The sequence below is a fragment of the Charadrius vociferus genome, unplaced genomic scaffold (assembly GCF_000708025.1).
Source record: "Charadrius vociferus isolate BGI_N301 unplaced genomic scaffold, ASM70802v2 scaffold1319, whole genome shotgun sequence".
NCBI lineage: Eukaryota > Metazoa > Chordata > Aves > Charadriiformes > Charadriidae > Charadrius > Charadrius vociferus.
In genome coordinates, this window is record NW_009650086.1 from 156074 (window position 1) to 173352 (window position 17279).

The window sequence follows — 17279 nt, forward strand, 5'->3', positions numbered from 1 at the left end:
AGCCTTTTCATCCCCAAAGTGTCAAGTGATTATATTTAAATGAAGAGGAAGACATTTTCAGTTAGTTCTACTACATACATTATTTTGGAAATTAATACGTATTCTCAGCAGACAGCTGTAACTAAGAATTAGTATTCCAGTTACATCCTGAAGGAAATGCCTTGGGCCTGTTGAGTCAGTGAAGAAAACCCTACCATCTTCAGCAAGAGCCGTATTTCACTTTCTCCTTCAGACATGAGTCATGCTTCACCCCAACCTGAGAGAAGGAGCTGATGTGCCTCAGGGCTGGAACGAATCCCGGGGTGGAGATCTCCTCTGAAGAGATGCTTACAACACCTCCGGCCTCACACTTGTGTGCTTCCCCACAAGGCACACTAAAATCAATGGTTTTGACTTCCAGCAGGACTCTGGTTCTCAGGTGTCTTTCTTAAAACTCTTAGTAGTGTCCCCACTGATCAGCTATCCCCTCATAAAAATTCCTTTTTAGCAAATCAAGACAAAAAAAACCTTGCCAGCTACCTGTGCTATCGATTCACCTGCTGCATTTAGATATCTCTAACAAGACACATTAAACGTGCAAGGCAATTAAGTGCTTTTCCCTTCTCACTCTTCTGGTTTCCTTCCACCTTTAAAACGTTTTCTCAGTTGGGAATAAAATTAGTCTCTCAAGTATTTTTCCCCATCTCAACTTGTTTTCCCTCCTTCCCCAATTGGTTCCTCTTTACATGCAGCATTGATGTGAGCAGCACTTAGGAGGCAAATTAAAAATGACAGGACAGCACCCAAAGGAGAATATAGTTTAAATTAACAACTTGCAATATCAGTCTGGTTTAAGATTAAACTGCCTGAAAGCAAGTTGAATACCTGGTAACATGGCAGATCATGTTTTCTTTCCGTGTAACTGAGGGTGAGATCCTACCACACCTGCTCCACAGGTGGTCTCCCTGGGGGCAGGGTGGCAGCATGAAGTAGGATTTTGCTCTCCGGGAGAGAGTGAAAGTGGCCCGCTCTGACCCAGACGCTGTACGCCAAAGTGGGAGGAAATTCATCAGGCCACGGCCATTCATTCTCCCCACGAACGACGGAGAAAAGAGCGGATAGATTTCAAATCCTATTTTCAAGTCCATCATTCAGTTTTGGTATTACGACTAATGAATAATGTTATTTTTATTTCTGTCAGTACTTGGGCTGAACATCAACATGAAGATGCATGAGGTACTGAAGGAATTAGATATAGCAGTCAGTTTCTAGAATTAAGCTATTTATCAAGCCAGTTCCAACAGAAAGAATACTATATTTATGCATAATATGATAAATATGGAATACAAAAACGATGGAACTATTATTTACAGTAAGTACGCTTTATGCCTTTTTCAGGTTGGCAAGGTTCAGGTGGTACCAAGGATTTTACCCTGCTGGATCCCAGCCAGTGACTTGGGCCATTGACAACGTGTACATCGGCCCACAGTGCGAGGAGATGTGCAACGGCCACGGCAGCTGTATCAACGGCACAAAGTGCATCTGTGACCCCGGGTACTCTGGGCCAACCTGCAAAATAAGTACCAAGAACTCTGACTTCCTTAAGGATGATTTTGAAGGTCTCTCTTCTCTTTTTTATTCTGTCTGTCTGTCTTAGTGGAACCCAGGGCTCGAGGGATGAAACCGCAGTCTTCCTCACCTCTCCATGCTTCTGTATTTAATTTGTGCTGTGGGATTATTCCCATGAACCAAGTAGTTTAGATGTCATTCTCAGGCATGGTTTGGGAGTGTCTGATGGCTATCAGTTGTCTGGCTTAGAGTGTTGGATTTTTTGTGAAGTTGTTAATGCTGGAATACAAAATCTTCACTAAAATAGAATTTCTTGAAACTGCATGTAGAAAATAATGTTAGAAGAGAATGATGGTTTGATGGTAGTTTGACTTTAGCACAGACAGAACGCACGCAAGTGAGGCAAACAACGGAGGGCTTTAAGGTTGTGTCATTTCTCACTGCAAGGGAAATCTAAATGGCCTTAATACAGCAAACACGGCTTCAGAGCAGACCGTGTGTCTCAGCGATGAGGGCCACTGCTCGGCAGACACAGCAGACCCCATGCGAGCGATGCCAGCAGGGAACTCAAAGCCTCACGCGTGCCTGGGCACATACAGCGTCCATGCACACAGCTCTAAAACCACCTCTAGGTTTCCCCTGCTGGCAAGCATGGCAAGAAGAGCATGTTTTGAATAAAGCAGCACCTGCGAACCAAACTCATCCCTTCACAGGTGCTGCTGTTCATTTTCGATTTTGCCAGCCCTTGCTTGCATGCTACCACTTGGCACTCAAAGTTTCTTTATAGACCCGGGTACTCTGTTGTTATCTTTAAAAAAAATAAAGAAAAGCAGAAAATCCTGGGAATAACTGGAGACTAAGATCCCAAACTTCATATTTCTGGGTTTCTTTTGTTTTGATTCGTGGCAATTTTCTAGAAGTCATTGCATCAGAAACACTGAATATTTCTTCCACTCTGCATGTGATGTTTAATTTAACTCTCTTCCTCTGGAAATAGTACTCTTGCAGTAGAAGCATTTCGGAGTAAATGATAAATATGTATTTACTCTCTATTCAGGTCAGCTGGAGTCGGATAGATTCTTGCTTGTGAGTGGTGGAAAGCCATCAAGGAAATGTGGTATCATGTCTGGAGGAAACAACCTTTTCTTTAATGAAGAAGGCTTACGTATGCTGATGACTCGAGACCTAGATTTGTCACAAGCCAGGTAACACAATTTCAAAGTTCTTTCAGGATTTCACTGAAGAAATAATATACTGAAGAATAATACATATGTGATACTTCTGTGGTAAAGGCAAGCTGATATATTCTGTGGTCCTTACTCTAGCAAATATTCCATTTTAACCGCTGTTATCATTTTAAATTAAATTTAGCTTGAACTTTAATGGGATTAACTATTTAAATGTCACTTTTTTCCTTGAATAAGAACTCCAGGATCTGATACCACACCTTCAGTAGTTTATGCAAGTTTTTATTTTTTAAATGCATAACGTGAGAAATTGATTGCACGCCACATGCTCTGCTTGTCTTACAGTTGGTTGTATTATGAACCATTGCTGAAACAGGAGTATCTGCTGCCAGTGCAATTCTTACATTCATCATCTCATAATTCTTTCATTTCTGAGGCTCACTTTCTTCTTATTGTGCACATTTGTTTCCTATAATTCACTGAGAAATTCCCAGCGAGCTGTTGCCAGCTACACTGAGCACAGCAATTGAAAACCAAATATTTTTAGTGTATTTACAGATTCTGTTGTATCATTGTGGCTTGCAGAGCAGATATTTGATGAGTGAGGCATGCTAAGCAAGCCACATTAAAAAAAATTACACTAATACAAGTTAAACCACATCCTAATTGCATGCATGCTAACAAATAAGCATTGTTTTCTAATTTATTCAGTATCTTAGCTTATATCCTTACATTATTACTTCAGAAAGATTGTGTTTTCTCCGAGACTTTTCTCCACTGATCTCTTGTAAACAGCCTACCCCTCTCTAATGTTCTGTGGGAAACATTTTAATAGGCACTTTATCTCTTTTTGACTTGTCTTCATTAGCATCGAAGCTTTAAATAATGGTTTAATTGTAGAGCCTCCTGGTCAATAAAGATGCCTAATTTCTAACCATTATATTTTTTAGATCAGCAATTAGCTAACCCTCAGTGAGGTTTAATATTAAAGATCCCTGTACTGAATTTGTAAGATTCCTCACAGCAAACTTTTTCAGAACTTGGTAAACACAAACATCAATTCTCTGAGCTAATTTGATTTCCTAGACTGCTCTGAAATTAAAAGACTCTTTAACAAAGATACAAGAGATCTTGTAGGTTGCTCCATTAGACTAAATGACATGTTTTCCTTATTGCTCGTGTTCAAAGAACCGTCATTTATCTCTTCTCCATGATAGACTGTAGCTGGATTTGCATATATTGACCTCAAGGTGTTATATGGAGATAAATGACTTCTGTCTTATTAAAAGGAAAACAAAGCAGTACATTTAATTTCTTGTATATGCTGATGAAAAATAACAGTTATCAACAAATAACTGTGTGCTCCCTTCTGAACAGCAAGGCGGGTTGCTGGGGGCTGCTTTTTAGCAACCTAAAGTAATTGTAGTGGGATTTTCTTAATTTCCAAGCTGACTCTATTGGCCACCTGCAAAGCACAACAGATCTGGCGAGAGGTTTCAATTTACCCCAGAAATGATGAGAACCAGCATTTCTAATAGATATTTTAAAGGGTACTAGACTCAGTAGCCACATTAAACACGCCCCTTTTCTTCCGAGGAGATCCCCTGAAGTACACCGGTGAGCAGTGGTGTGGGTGCTGCGCACCCGCGCACTGCGAGCGGACTCTGCAAGCCACTATCCACTCCCATCACATATATATTTTAAAGATTTTAACACAGGGGACAGTATATCACCATCACGGTGGTACCAGTAGCTGAAACTAGCATATTTTAGGTATCACACCTAATCAAATCCTTTTCAATTCTGATTTACTAGAAGAATATCCACACATTTTAGTGATACTAGATCTAAAAAAACCTTTGCTTTTCCATTTCAAAACAGGCAGAACCTTTGCAAAAATATCTGTGGGATGAGAAGAGAGATATTTAAAATTAATAACTTTTTAATCTGCTAGATGTTATGTTACCTATATTTGAGTGGGTTGTTACTATAGTACTAAAAATTCAGATAAAAGAATAGCAATCCACAGAGAGCAGATTCAACAGCGACAAGGTCACCTGGGTTTATTCCTTTTGAATTATGTGGTGAATGTTGGAGTAAATCTGAGGAGGCACAAAGGCTTGCCAGCAGTGAATCCAATCCATTACATTTGATATGTTGATCCATGAGGGTTCCCAGTGCTCCTTTACAGCACAAGCAATATGTTATGTCTGGGACATGGAGGTGGATGTAATCTATAGCAAAGGAAGTTATATATAGTACCAAGAGAAACCATGAGTCGCAGCAAGGACTAGAATTAATTGATTTGCAGGTCTGGTGTTTCATAAAAGCTTTGTCCGCCCAGCACCTCCACAGCCTCCACTCCCAGCGGATCGACCTGCAGATCAAACCAGAGCAAGACTTTTGATACAAAACTTCTTTTTGCACCGTTTCATTTAACCATGAGCCAGGCAGCACTAGTGCAATAATAATTAGAACAGACATGACACTCTCAAGCTCTGCAAAAGCTCTGCAAACATGAATTAATACTTGTAATATCCCTGCGAGTCCGATAGGTAAATATCATTACAGCAGCGGTTCCCTCCACTCCAAGTGCATAGTAGAGCTATTTATGAGCATCAACTAACGGGAAGAATATCGCAGTTTGACACAAGTCTACTGTGCTGCTTTGGAGAAGCCAATTAAATAGGGGATGAAAGTGCTGGTGTCCCTGGGTGGCTTGGGTTGGCTTCAGGGAAGCCGGCACATTTAAGCAGTGTGATTTAGACAAATTTTCCAGGCTGACTAAATGGACAAAATGATTCCTGAAAGTGAAACGTGCTTTGTTCTCCTGTCCAGATTTTCTCTAGTTTATGCCAATGGAAAACAGGGATGCTTATTTTGAATTTAAACATTTCAGCAAATTCATAGCAAATTATGATCTACTTAGGGCACCGTTGCTTTTCTGCCGCTAAAATCTGTACTCGTGGGCTACAGGGATAAAAATTTCACCCAGGATTATGTTTCTGATATTTGCAACACCATCTGCTACGCAGACAAAAGCTCAAGACATAAATGACCAGCTTTGTTCAGCCTCTACTGCCTGGCAAAATACCACACAAGCAAAATGAATCTTTGTCAGCCCACCAGTCTGTCTGCTTATTTTCTGAAGGCTTTGAAAAGGAAATCATAAGATCTCCTAAAGCTGACTCTTACAGCAAGAAATCACAGGGCTAGTCAACAGTTGTCCTGGTTTGAACGACACAGGACTAATTTCTCTTCTAATGCTTGGGAAAACTGCACTTTTAGAAGACTCTAGTGTCTGAATTTGTGTAAATACTTACTTTATAGACCGCTATGGTATGTGGGTTTCCAGGTCTCAGTGTTTTTAAGTTAGCCAGGTGCAGGGATGAGGAGGAGCGAGACCCAGGCACTTGACCCAAGCTGGCCAACAGGATTATTTCATACCATGGATGTCACATTCAACATAAATTAGAAAGTTTGCTGAGGACTTCCTCTCTCTTCCTTGATGACTGCCATTCTGAGAACTTCTTGCCCCCGTGCCAGATCCCTGAGGCCTTCCCTTCCTCCTGAAGCCATAGCGCTGGCAGTGTCCGACATTTGCTGTCCACTGCTGGAAGCACACAGCTTCCTACTGATAGAATTGGCTGAGTGTAATCCTTATATATTCTATATTGGTATTGGTATCAATATTGGTTCTTTAGTGTTACTAATGTTAATTATCTAGTCTTACTCTGTGAAATCTGTTTATATTTCACCTCTCAGGTTTCCTTGTTTTGTCCCAATTCCCCTTCCAAGGTGGGGAGGGGTCATCATGTGAGAGAATAATTGCCTAAACCACAATAAATTGTTGCAGGTTCCTCAAACCATAACAATAGTCAAACTCCAAGTCTCTCTAGTTGGTTATCTAGGATGTTGCAGAGAAGAAGCCTTTCCAGTAATTGCTCCCCCTGTCAGATTTGTGCAGTTCTTCATGAGACTGGGATGCGGCAAGGGGGTGCCAGACCCCAGGAGCCAGCCTGTGCTGCTGCAGTATTCGCTCAATGGGGGCCTCACGTGGAGCCTTCTCCAGGAGTTCCTTTTCAGTAACTCCAGCAACGTGGGACGATACATCGCCCTGGAAATTCCCTTGAAGGCCCGTTCCAGCTCCACTCGGCTTCGATGGTGGCAACCATCCGAGAATGGGCATTTCTACAGTCCCTGGGTAATTGACCAGGTAAGGAATCCTCTGGGTTGTTGGTTTTGGTTTTTTTTTAATACAACTCTAAACTGTTTTCAGTCTTAATGTTCCCCTTTTGTTGGCATATGTCATTTCACTGGGTCAAGCAAAAATGCTTTGTATAAAGGTATTCCAGAATTATAATAATCCAGCAAAATAATAGAGCGCAATTACTGTTTGCCAATCTTGTGAGTTTAATGCAGTGTTTCCATGTGGGGTACTGAATACCCATTTTGGAGCTAGGAAAGTCTTTTCTACATGTGTAGAGCTACAGGTTCACATTGCAGAAGGCCTTACCATGCAACATGCAAGTCTGAGTTCAAACTTCAAAAACCTTCATTTAAAATCTATCCAAATATATAATTGGTGTGGTAGAATGGGATAGAAAAAACTGTAGAAATATTTCAATCTATATCTATCTTCTAATTTTGAAAACAAAGTTTTGTTTCATATTTGGGATTTGCTTCTATAAAGATTATTATATTGCTTTGTATGACTTGGTATAAATCTCAAGAAACCCCATTGAAGTGATTATGCTCTAAGTAGCATTATTGGGCTGTTCAAGTTCAATTTGCTTCAACATTCATGAATGTATTTTTAAAGCAGTTAGTTCAGGTCCTTAGGAAAAAAACACAAACCAAACTCCCAGCCATGTCTAATGATGTGGTTACAAAATTCTATTTCACATGCCTCCATTTAAAAATGAAAAAATCCTCACTTTCACTCCTATATCGTCATTCAATGTAGTTATGTTAGTTCAGAACAATCAGAAATTGGATTCAGAACAACAAACGAAAACTAATTCTACCTTGCTTGCTGTTGAATAGTATAATGCTGACATCTTACAGTCAATGGAAAAGCACAGAGTATTTCCCCAGTTCTATCATCAGATGCAATCTGATAGTAGTGCACCAGATTATAGCAGAGCTGAGGAGTCAGTAGGAAAAATGACAGTGTAATCACTTTGCTCCTACCAACATTTATTTTTGTGAGCAGCTTTACTTCATACAGGATGGATTTCACCTCCCTGAACTTTGTATTTGTATAGCTGAGCCAATCTCTTCAGGATCCCTTTATAGGAAAAAGATATTCCCCTTCCTCATAACCTAAACTCTTTACAGAGTAAACTTGTCCATTTTGGACCAGCAGAATATACGTGCATAGATGGTAAATCTCTTCCTCCACGATGCTATGTCATGTGTATGTTTATGAAGGCTTCAAGACATTTTTTCTTTTCAATAACAATTCCTTTCCTAATGTTTCAGATTCTTATTGGTGGAAACATTTCTGGCAATACAGTATTAGAAGATGATTTCACCACACTGGATAGTAGAAAGTGGCTGCTCCATCCTGGTGGAACAAAGATGCCAGTCTGTGGCTCTACTGGGGATGCTCTAGTGTTCATCGAGAAAGCTAGCACCCGCTATGTTGTCACCACTGACATTGTTGTCAACGAAGACTCTTTCTTACAAATAGATTTTGCAGCATCCTGCTCTGTCACGGATTCCTGTTACGGTAATGATTTCTTGGTAAATCCCGCCCTTCCTCTTCCTCTCCTGTACAGGAGAGTTGACTTGTATCCATCATAATGAGAACTGAGAAACAAAAGCAAGCTGTGTGTTTCTGTTAGGAATTGTAATATTAGCATTTTTATTCTAGGTGTCTGAAGCCTAAGATACACCAAAGTATATTATTCCCTCCGGGCACTTAAGTTGCAGTTCAATTCATTTAAGAAAAAGACTAATAGCGGTCTTACTCAAATCCATTTACCAGTATCCACTGAGAGGGGTGACGTGGTTCTAATAATAAGCAGCTGGGTGTTTCCAGCATATGTTTCTTGCTTTGTGGTTTTTTTTTCAGATCTCACTTGCACCTCTATAACTAAGCAATCATTTATATCAGCATACATCTGACAAACTAAGTCAGCACCAACTGCAAAAATTTGTATTGTCCATATGAAATAATAAACATGTATATATGTGCGCATGAATGTGTGCATAGATATATGCACATATGTGTGTATCCATACATACATATACACATAGTGATGCGATTTTTAATTACCTAGCTTCCTTTTTTTTCTATATGATGCATATTCGGTGCAGCACATGCTTTTATATGTGTATATGTATATATAAACACATATACATACAAATACGCATATAAATAAAAACATGCTATGCACTGAATACACATCACATGGAAATTAAAATTTGGTTCATTATGTGAATTTTAAGATGCACAAGAAATAGGTCTTCCTAGCTTTTGAATGCTTGTTTGTGCATCTTAAACTACATTATTTTAGCATGGGGTTTTGGGGTATAGATTTTTTTTACGAGAAGAACACAGTATGTTGCAGCATGTAGCATGTGTTAATTAACTGGGTTGCTGACTATTCCTCTAGAATTCTGCATAAAAATGGATAAAGGTTTTACATGGAGTCCCAAAAGTGGCTTATCTGATTTTGCTATTCTGAATGCAATAGAAGTAACCAAGATATTTTACTCATATGCTTAATACTATTTTTTTTTCTTTTGGTATTAAAGCCACTGTGGCATCCTAAGATCACGGCTGCTAAGTTTAAAGGTGTTTTGGCAGCTTCATTATACACTGGCAAAGAAACAGTTCCTCTGTTTTTTTGTTTCTCTGTCTACTACGCTTTCCATTATCTCAGCTTTGTATTAAATTGGGCAGGACACTACCTAATCATGCTTCCAGTCATGATGAGCAGAGCATTTCATTTTGGTGATGGAGATTTAACACTAAAAACTCACTTACCCTTGTTTGTACCCACTTGTCCTTGTATTTCTATAGCACTGTGTTCTGTGCTTAGACATCAAGTAGGACTGATTGGGTGATTAAAGGTCACAGATTTCCTGTGCATGAGGGTAGAAGAAATGGGTCTGTGGTAATCAAAAAAGATCGCAGATTTACCACCCCTGTCACTGCAACCACCTTCCAGAATGCCTGGCAGCTGGAACACTTACTTCAAGTTATAGTTCTGTGCCTATTATTATTTACTTCTTAATGGCTGCATAAAAGTTTAACTTGAAGTATTTAGTGAGCTTAACTAACCTTTATTTTTCATAATAAAAGTTTATAAGCCATAAACATCAAAACAATGAAATTGCTGATTTTTGCTGAGAAATGAATACATTAGTTTAATGTGGCTAGACTGTGTTTGAAAACAAGCTCGCTGACTAACAAACTCAATTTAAAATTGTTTATGCTGGATAATGAAATGAGCTGTCTGGAGGGGGGTGGAAGTGTGACTAAACCATCTTGTGACAGAGCCAGAAGTTTGAATTTGAGTGTTGCTCTGCCTTACACAACGATTACATCCAGCTGAATCTCATCCTTCAGCCTGAAAAACAAAAAAAGTTGCTGGTCATGATGCTGTCACATCGCTTTCTTGCGTGCTGCAGCTACGGAAATTGGCTTGACCTAACCCTGGTGCCTTGACAGATGACTTTGTCTTTGCACCTGTGGTCCCTTTTGAGGTGGCGGGTGCAGAGTTGTACCGTGCCCTTCTCTTGAGCAATATACAACACGTAATGTATCCTTCAGCACTGCCACTGAAGGGGATTTCTTTGTGCTTCTGACGCAAGGGTTTGAAAAGTTTTGAAGGGTTATTTTGTTAGCGTAGACTTGTGACGAACGCTCTCTGGGGTTACTAGTTTATTGTGGACCTATGGATGTGAGTCTCTAAATTAAGTAACTAACCGCCTTTCCATCCTTAGCTATTGAACTGGAATATTCAGTGGACCTTGGACTGACCTGGCACCCAATTTTGAGAGACTGTCTTCCCACCAATGTGGAATGCAACAAGTACCATCTCCAGAGGATTCTCATTTCGGACACTTTCAACAAGTGGACCCGGGTTACTTTGCCTCTGCCTCCCTATACTAGGTAAAAAAAACCCTCTCGTTTTCTGCAGAATAAATCTAAATGCATAACTATGTATCGAGGCATGATACATTATAGCATTAAAATAATTGTACCTTGCTTTCAACAAGTGGACCCGGGTTACTTTGCCTCTGCCTCCCTATACTAGGTAAAAAAAACCCTCTCGTTTTCTGCAGAATAAATCTAAATGCATAACTATGTATCGAGGCATGATACATTATAGCATTAAAATAATTGTACCTTTATAGAAACACATAAGTAAACCCCATCTTGCTCTGCATAAAAATTGCAAAGTTACTATGTGCATTTACTTTTCTTGGTTATTTAAAGATAGCAAATTCTTGTCCATCCTGTCCTGGGGAGGGACAGGAGCAGGGGGCACTTTTTAAAGGATCTGATTTTATTGTCAGCCTAACTAAGTTCTGGTTGTTTTGATGGCTGACTGGACGTGCTGAATCCCCACCTGCAGCCTGTGCTGGCTGTTGTTGGCTATGAGCTGGTGCTTTAAAAGCAATACTTTTCAGGCTTCTTGTTTTTCTGTGCATTCCTTGTATCCTCTGCCTCTCGCTAAGCTTTGATGGTCTCGTCATTATTTTTTCACATGCCCCATTTTCACCTACTCTTCTTTCTCCTACATTCTTTTGTCTTTGAGGGAAGAAAAATTGTGGCATTTGTTGGGAGGCTGCAGTGAAAGGAGCTGTTTGGGACTGATGGTGCTATTTGGGAGTGTTGCCATACATTTCCCCCAAAACTGCTGGATTTTTGTTTGGTTTGTCACACAGATCTATCTGCAGACAACTGGGTAGTGCGACCTTCCAGTTTGTGTCCTTCTTGATGTGCTGTTTTGCAGTCATAGCTGTGGCTGTCCCCCACGCAGTCATACCTGATAAAGCCGGCGCAGAGCTAGCCCACAGTAAAGCCCTGCACACACAGGTAGCGTGGGCATCAGGCTCTCAGCACAACCTGACTATATGGCCTATAGCTCCTCTTGCTGAGCCCAATCTCCTCACGTAGGCAAACACTGCGCTCACTGCAGGCACAGAAGTAGCCACAGTGCAGGCAGAGCCTCTGCCTCTTGGAGAAGGTTGCTATGAAAGTTGCCAACTAATACACAGATAAGTTTGGAAACGGAGACATTTATTTCTTGGCAATTGTGCTGAGAGCGTCTATACAGTTCCTACAAGTTTTGAAACTAGTAGTGGAAAAGTCCATGTTCTATTACTAATCATTTTGGGCACCTAGACTCTGCCCTGCCTTCACTGCAGTGCTTCACATCAAGTAATAGTGCTTTTTTAGGACTTGTTCCCAGCATTGATCTCCTCTGCTTACTCTTTTATACTGCTTCACTACATATTGTCTGCAAAATCCATTACCCCAACAGTTCTTCTATAAAGTCTGTAAATTTGTGTTCAGGAGGGGCTTTCTGGGGCTGAATAGGATAAATCAGAACTGGGGTTGATGTTCCAAACCAATTGAATTTGGACCTGAAAGGAACTTACCACCTGAGATAACCTCAGGTTTATAAATAGCTGTGATTTTAAGACTGAAAAGTATTTTGAGCTGTATATGTCAAAAGAAGAAGTCTGATGCCCTACTGAGGCAAAGATTGCTCTTCTGTTCAATCCAGTAAGTCTATTTGTTGGCTCAAGTAATGCCATTTCCCAAAGATATTAAGATCAGGATTGCCTGAGACAGGTTATTACAGCCTTAGCTCACAAGCAAGGGAGAAGTTTAGCTTCAGAATAAGTGCAGCTAATAGACCCTTGTGAAATAATGTGAAATAATTTTTATTCTGCTTTATTATTTTAAGCTGTGTAATAGGAGGTGTGTGTCTCCAATTGTTTGTGCCTGCATGTTTTAGAGACATGCAGGCTACACAGTCAATAGCTTGTCCTGGTGCACAGCACCCACACTTACATAGTGCTTTAGTCTTCATGTACCTCACAGTGCTATCTAACCTCTGGCCTGTAGAAAGCAATGAACACTTAGTTGTATCTTAGACTCGGAGCTGATTTTAAAAAGAAAAGCAAACACAAAGCTTCCCCCAGGAGCAGCAGCTCCATAAATTGTTAATGAAGCACCAAACCTAAAGCGGGCAGTGTAAGATATAGGTGCTTGCCTTTATTCCTAAAGGACTTCTTCACAATTTATGCATTTATTTTAAAAATGCTATTTCGTGAGCAGCTAAACAGTATGGCAGTAGATTTCTCTTTGGATAAACTTGTTATTCATTCACCTCATGTAACATGTTTATAAAGAAATAATTCCTAGGATAACATTGACCTTACTATAAAAGGCCTATTCTTACACTGAATAAATTTTGAGGATTTTGCTGTTTATTTATTTTGAGGTTTACAATAATTGTGATTTCTCTTTGAGTTTCAAAAGACAACAGACTACACAAAGTTCAATGCTGCCACCTAGTGCTGTAGAGCAAAACATGGACTAGCTTACATTTAAAATGGTACTTTTGAAAAGTTACAAAAATTCAGCTACTTGCAGCTATTCAAATATAGGTGCCTACTGCTGTGTAAGCTGAATAGCTATTTGGTGTCCCAGGTTTTCATCATCTGTCTTGGGAGCTGACACAGTTAATTCACACATAGCTACATCAAATCAAGGTGTTTGAATAAGGAGGTAAACGCCCTTTAATCAAAAAAATGAAAATGAGTTACTGAAAGGACCCAGGATCACACCATAGATCATTTCTTAACATTTCCACCCACTTCCTGGATGGACGGGAGGGAGGGAAGTGCAAAACCAGGGTGATGCCGCAAGCTCTGCACGGGCACTCTCACCTGTCCCCTGTAGATTTCATAAATGGCAGTATCTTGCCTAGGAGCCAATCCACTCCCTGGAGCTGCTCTTACCTAAGTGTAGTTGGGAGAATTCATACAGAAAAAGTTGGGTGAGTTTGTTGACTTGGACTGAAGCAATAAAACTCAGGCTCAGGGGAAACTTGGAGGATGTGGGTGATTCTGGCTTGATCCCGTTCCCAGCTGTCCCTCAAGTTTGGATTTGTGCTGGGATTTGTTTATGACTGGTCTGATCTTCCCTTTGGGCATACCACCTTCCTCCTACCCTCTTCGCCACTGCACCAGCCACAGCCCACTTACTTTGCTCTCACCAGTGATCCGTTTCCCACCTCCTGCACTCTCGGCATGCCGCTCAGCACCCATGCTTTGTTCTGATCTCAAAATACAGGCACCCTCTTCTTAGCTTTTCAGGGACCTTCTTGTTGTCAAGAATCAGCCCTGGGTTGTGCTGGTATCAGACAAATCTTCCAGGAAAAGTCTGGATTGGCATTTCCTTTCAGTCAAAATAAAGATTAGCTTAGCTAGAAATATTACCTTTCTGTTTTTCTTTCTCCTACAAAGGTCTCAAGCAACTCGTTTCCGCTGGCACCAGCCCGCTCCTTTCGATAAGCAGCAAACATGGGCGATCGATAACGTCTACATTGGGGATGGCTGCATAGACATGTGCAGCGGCCATGGGAAGTGCACACAAGACAACTGTGTGTAAGTGCAGTTTGTTCCCTGTCCTGCCCAGCGCTGCAGCATTTCATTCCTCCGCTGTGATTTTAATGAACTTATGGAAAAGACTTTGATACAGACTTTGCCAGTACAACAGCCCACATGGAGCCCTGCAAACCTAACAAACAACAACCAGATCTCCCCAGATTTGTCTGTCTGGCAACAGCAAAATACCTTCCAGATGGACGTATTGCTTTTTTCCAGCCACAAGTGGTAACAGAAATGGGAGAATGGTTGTATAATTGCGCTGTGACTGTGTTTGTTAGAAATATATTCTGCTGCAGAATAGACGTATTATTGTGTTGTCCTCTATCCTGACAGTACTGAAGTACCAAGGCACAATCTCCCTGGTGAAATCTGCATAGTAGCAGAAGATATTTCCATACTGTTACTCAATTCTTGACACATTATAAGGCTTTGCTGAGCAGGAAAAAAAATGGGGACTGTATAAAGGAACAACTGGAAAGTACCCATCAACTAAAATTTTACAGAAATCTACTTGAAATTTAACATAACCAGGACACTCTTAGGCTTGGCACATTCTCTTAGGTTTATCTATCCAAGCACAATGTGTTTTACTGATTTTACTCAGTGCTGGAGTGTACTCTGTATTAGCAGCCTTCCTAAAGTCATTTCTGTTTCATATTGACAACTAAAAAAAGTGGCAGATGTTTGAAACCCCCATATACCCGTTGTGCACTAGTAAATGATGCAGACAGCCTCTATGCGGAATAAGATGGCACCTTAATGTGGAATAACATGGCACTGATTAAACCTCCATGCAGAGCCTTTGCCAGCTGAATTTTGCATTTGTTTTCCTCCACAGCTGCGATGAGCACTGGGGTGGGCTCTACTGCGATGAGCCAGAGACCCCCCTTCCCACACAACTGAAGGACAACTTCAATCGCTCGCCGTCGAACCAGAACTGGCTGACGGTGAACGGGGGCAAACTGAGCACGGTCTGCGGGGCGGTCGCCTCTGGGATGGCTCTTCACTTCAGCGGGGTGCGTGTTCAGCACGGGGGCGGATTCACTCTGTCCGACAGTATAAACAGGACTGGTTAGAAAAGCTAAATAAATAGCAATGTGTCAAAAAGTACCAGCATAACATACTAAATATAAAACATACCAAAAATACTTATATCCTTTGCCTAGCTGAAGGACAAAGGCAGGCAGGTCCAGCCAGAACCACTCCAGGAAAGCAGATTCTGTGTTCCTGGCTATGCTGCAGCCTGGAAAACAAGATATAGTGTGTGTGTGGCTCCTGAACGGAGCCATGGAGGGGCCTTTGGAGGTGGAGCTGATAGATACAGTGCAAGTATGTAGACATTCAATTCCACTCACTCATAATAGCCTCCTCATAGCACTTACAACTTTCAGACTGGGGTTTGGCACAGCTTCTAATCAGACCACAGAGGTAAATTAATAACTAGGTATTTGCATGTGTATAACTTGCACTCGGTCCTTGAAAATGCATCCCTGTGTAGCCTTGTCCTTCAGATATTTCATTGCTGGGTTTCTTTCAGAGTAAGTTCAGAGCAAAGTTTCCTGTGTTTTAGCCACATACATAGATATCTAACCCAGGCTGCTGCTGAATTACAGTTTGCTTACAGATAGCCTTGCAATTATGAAAATGAAAATATAGTATTTTAGAAGCAAGTAAAACTTAAGCTTGTAGATCTCTTCCATGCAAATTTACAACTAGATTCAAACTGATGCAAGTTTTCTAAGATAAACTAACCGAAGCATTACATTTCCAATTCCCTCCAGTAGCACTAAGCAGGCACCACTAACTAATAGACTAAGCAAGGTGTGTGAAGTATACAAAGGATTATGGGAAAACACACAAAATTGCTGTGCAATTTGTTGGTTTGCATAAATTGAACCATTAGCATATAATCTGCACTGGAGGCATGGATTTTTGTAACTCTTGTATTCAGAAGAAAGGTGAATACAATCCTTGATACTGAATGTTGTAAAGCTGTAGGTACAAGCAGCAACATGTATGAACACACAACAGGAATTTTTAAGATGCAACATAACTGAAATTATGTCCTTAGGCAATATCATTTATTCTTCTGTTATAATTAGTATAATTTTGTACAGTTTTGAAGGTTTTATACCATGAAGTTATGTTAATAGTGACCGCATAGTCTAGCACTTTTTATGTTCGTAACTTTTGCCAGCCAACATATTTTTTTATTGCTTTTAAGGGCTGCAGCCGTATGTTAGTTACAGTGGACTTGAACCTCACCAGTGCAGAATTCATCCAGTTTTATTTCATGTATGGATGCCTGATAACTCCTAATAACCGCAACCAAGGAGTCCTGCTGGAGTATTCTGTGAATGGTGGAATCACCTGGAGCCTCTTAATGGAAATTTTCTATGATCAATTCAGCAAGCCTGGGTTTGTAGATACCTTCTTCTGCCTTTATAATTTCCTATACTGAAGTCAGGTGGTCTTGAATGTTTCATAAGAGCCTGTGGGATATATTACTGCTGTGGTTTGAATATCAGATCTTTAAGACTTCAGCCTGTCCAGTCCTGCAAGCATTTATGAACGGCCTTAGCACATGTGCTTAAGAAGCAGCATTTGTGCAGCCGCTAGGCCAGAAATACAACAGAAGTAAGGAGTCTGCAGCAGACCAATAGATTTGTAAATGGTTGCGGGAAGATAAATTATTAGCTACTGTGATGATGTCCATCCTGTTCTTTCAGATAGTTTCATTTGCAATCTATTTTCTTACTGACAAGAGCAGTTCAAGCAAGTTCAAGTCATTGCTTGAACTCAATAGAAAATGGTGTGAAAAGGAGAAACTGAATTTCTGCAGATCCATCAAAAGGATGGATATGCTCAAGCCCTTTTTTCAGATATTTGTGAGATTCA

General features: G+C 40.6%; 1 protein-coding gene across 1 annotated transcript in view; it reads left to right on the plus strand.

The window, feature by feature from the left end:
* Positions 1 to 17279, plus strand: part of RELN (reelin) — a gene marked incomplete at its 5' end in the record, with an annotated part of 178344 nt that overhangs the window by 135541 nt on the left and 25524 nt on the right. Inside the window, 8 exons of the mRNA XM_009892163.1 lie at positions 1378 to 1598; positions 2606 to 2753; positions 6693 to 6951; positions 8220 to 8469; positions 10695 to 10863; positions 14238 to 14378; positions 15220 to 15397; positions 16606 to 16799. Of these exons, the coding sequence (XP_009890465.1) occupies positions 1378 to 1598; positions 2606 to 2753; positions 6693 to 6951; positions 8220 to 8469; positions 10695 to 10863; positions 14238 to 14378; positions 15220 to 15397; positions 16606 to 16799 (1560 nt within the window). The remainder of the gene's footprint in view (positions 1 to 1377; positions 1599 to 2605; positions 2754 to 6692; positions 6952 to 8219; positions 8470 to 10694; positions 10864 to 14237; positions 14379 to 15219; positions 15398 to 16605; positions 16800 to 17279) is intronic.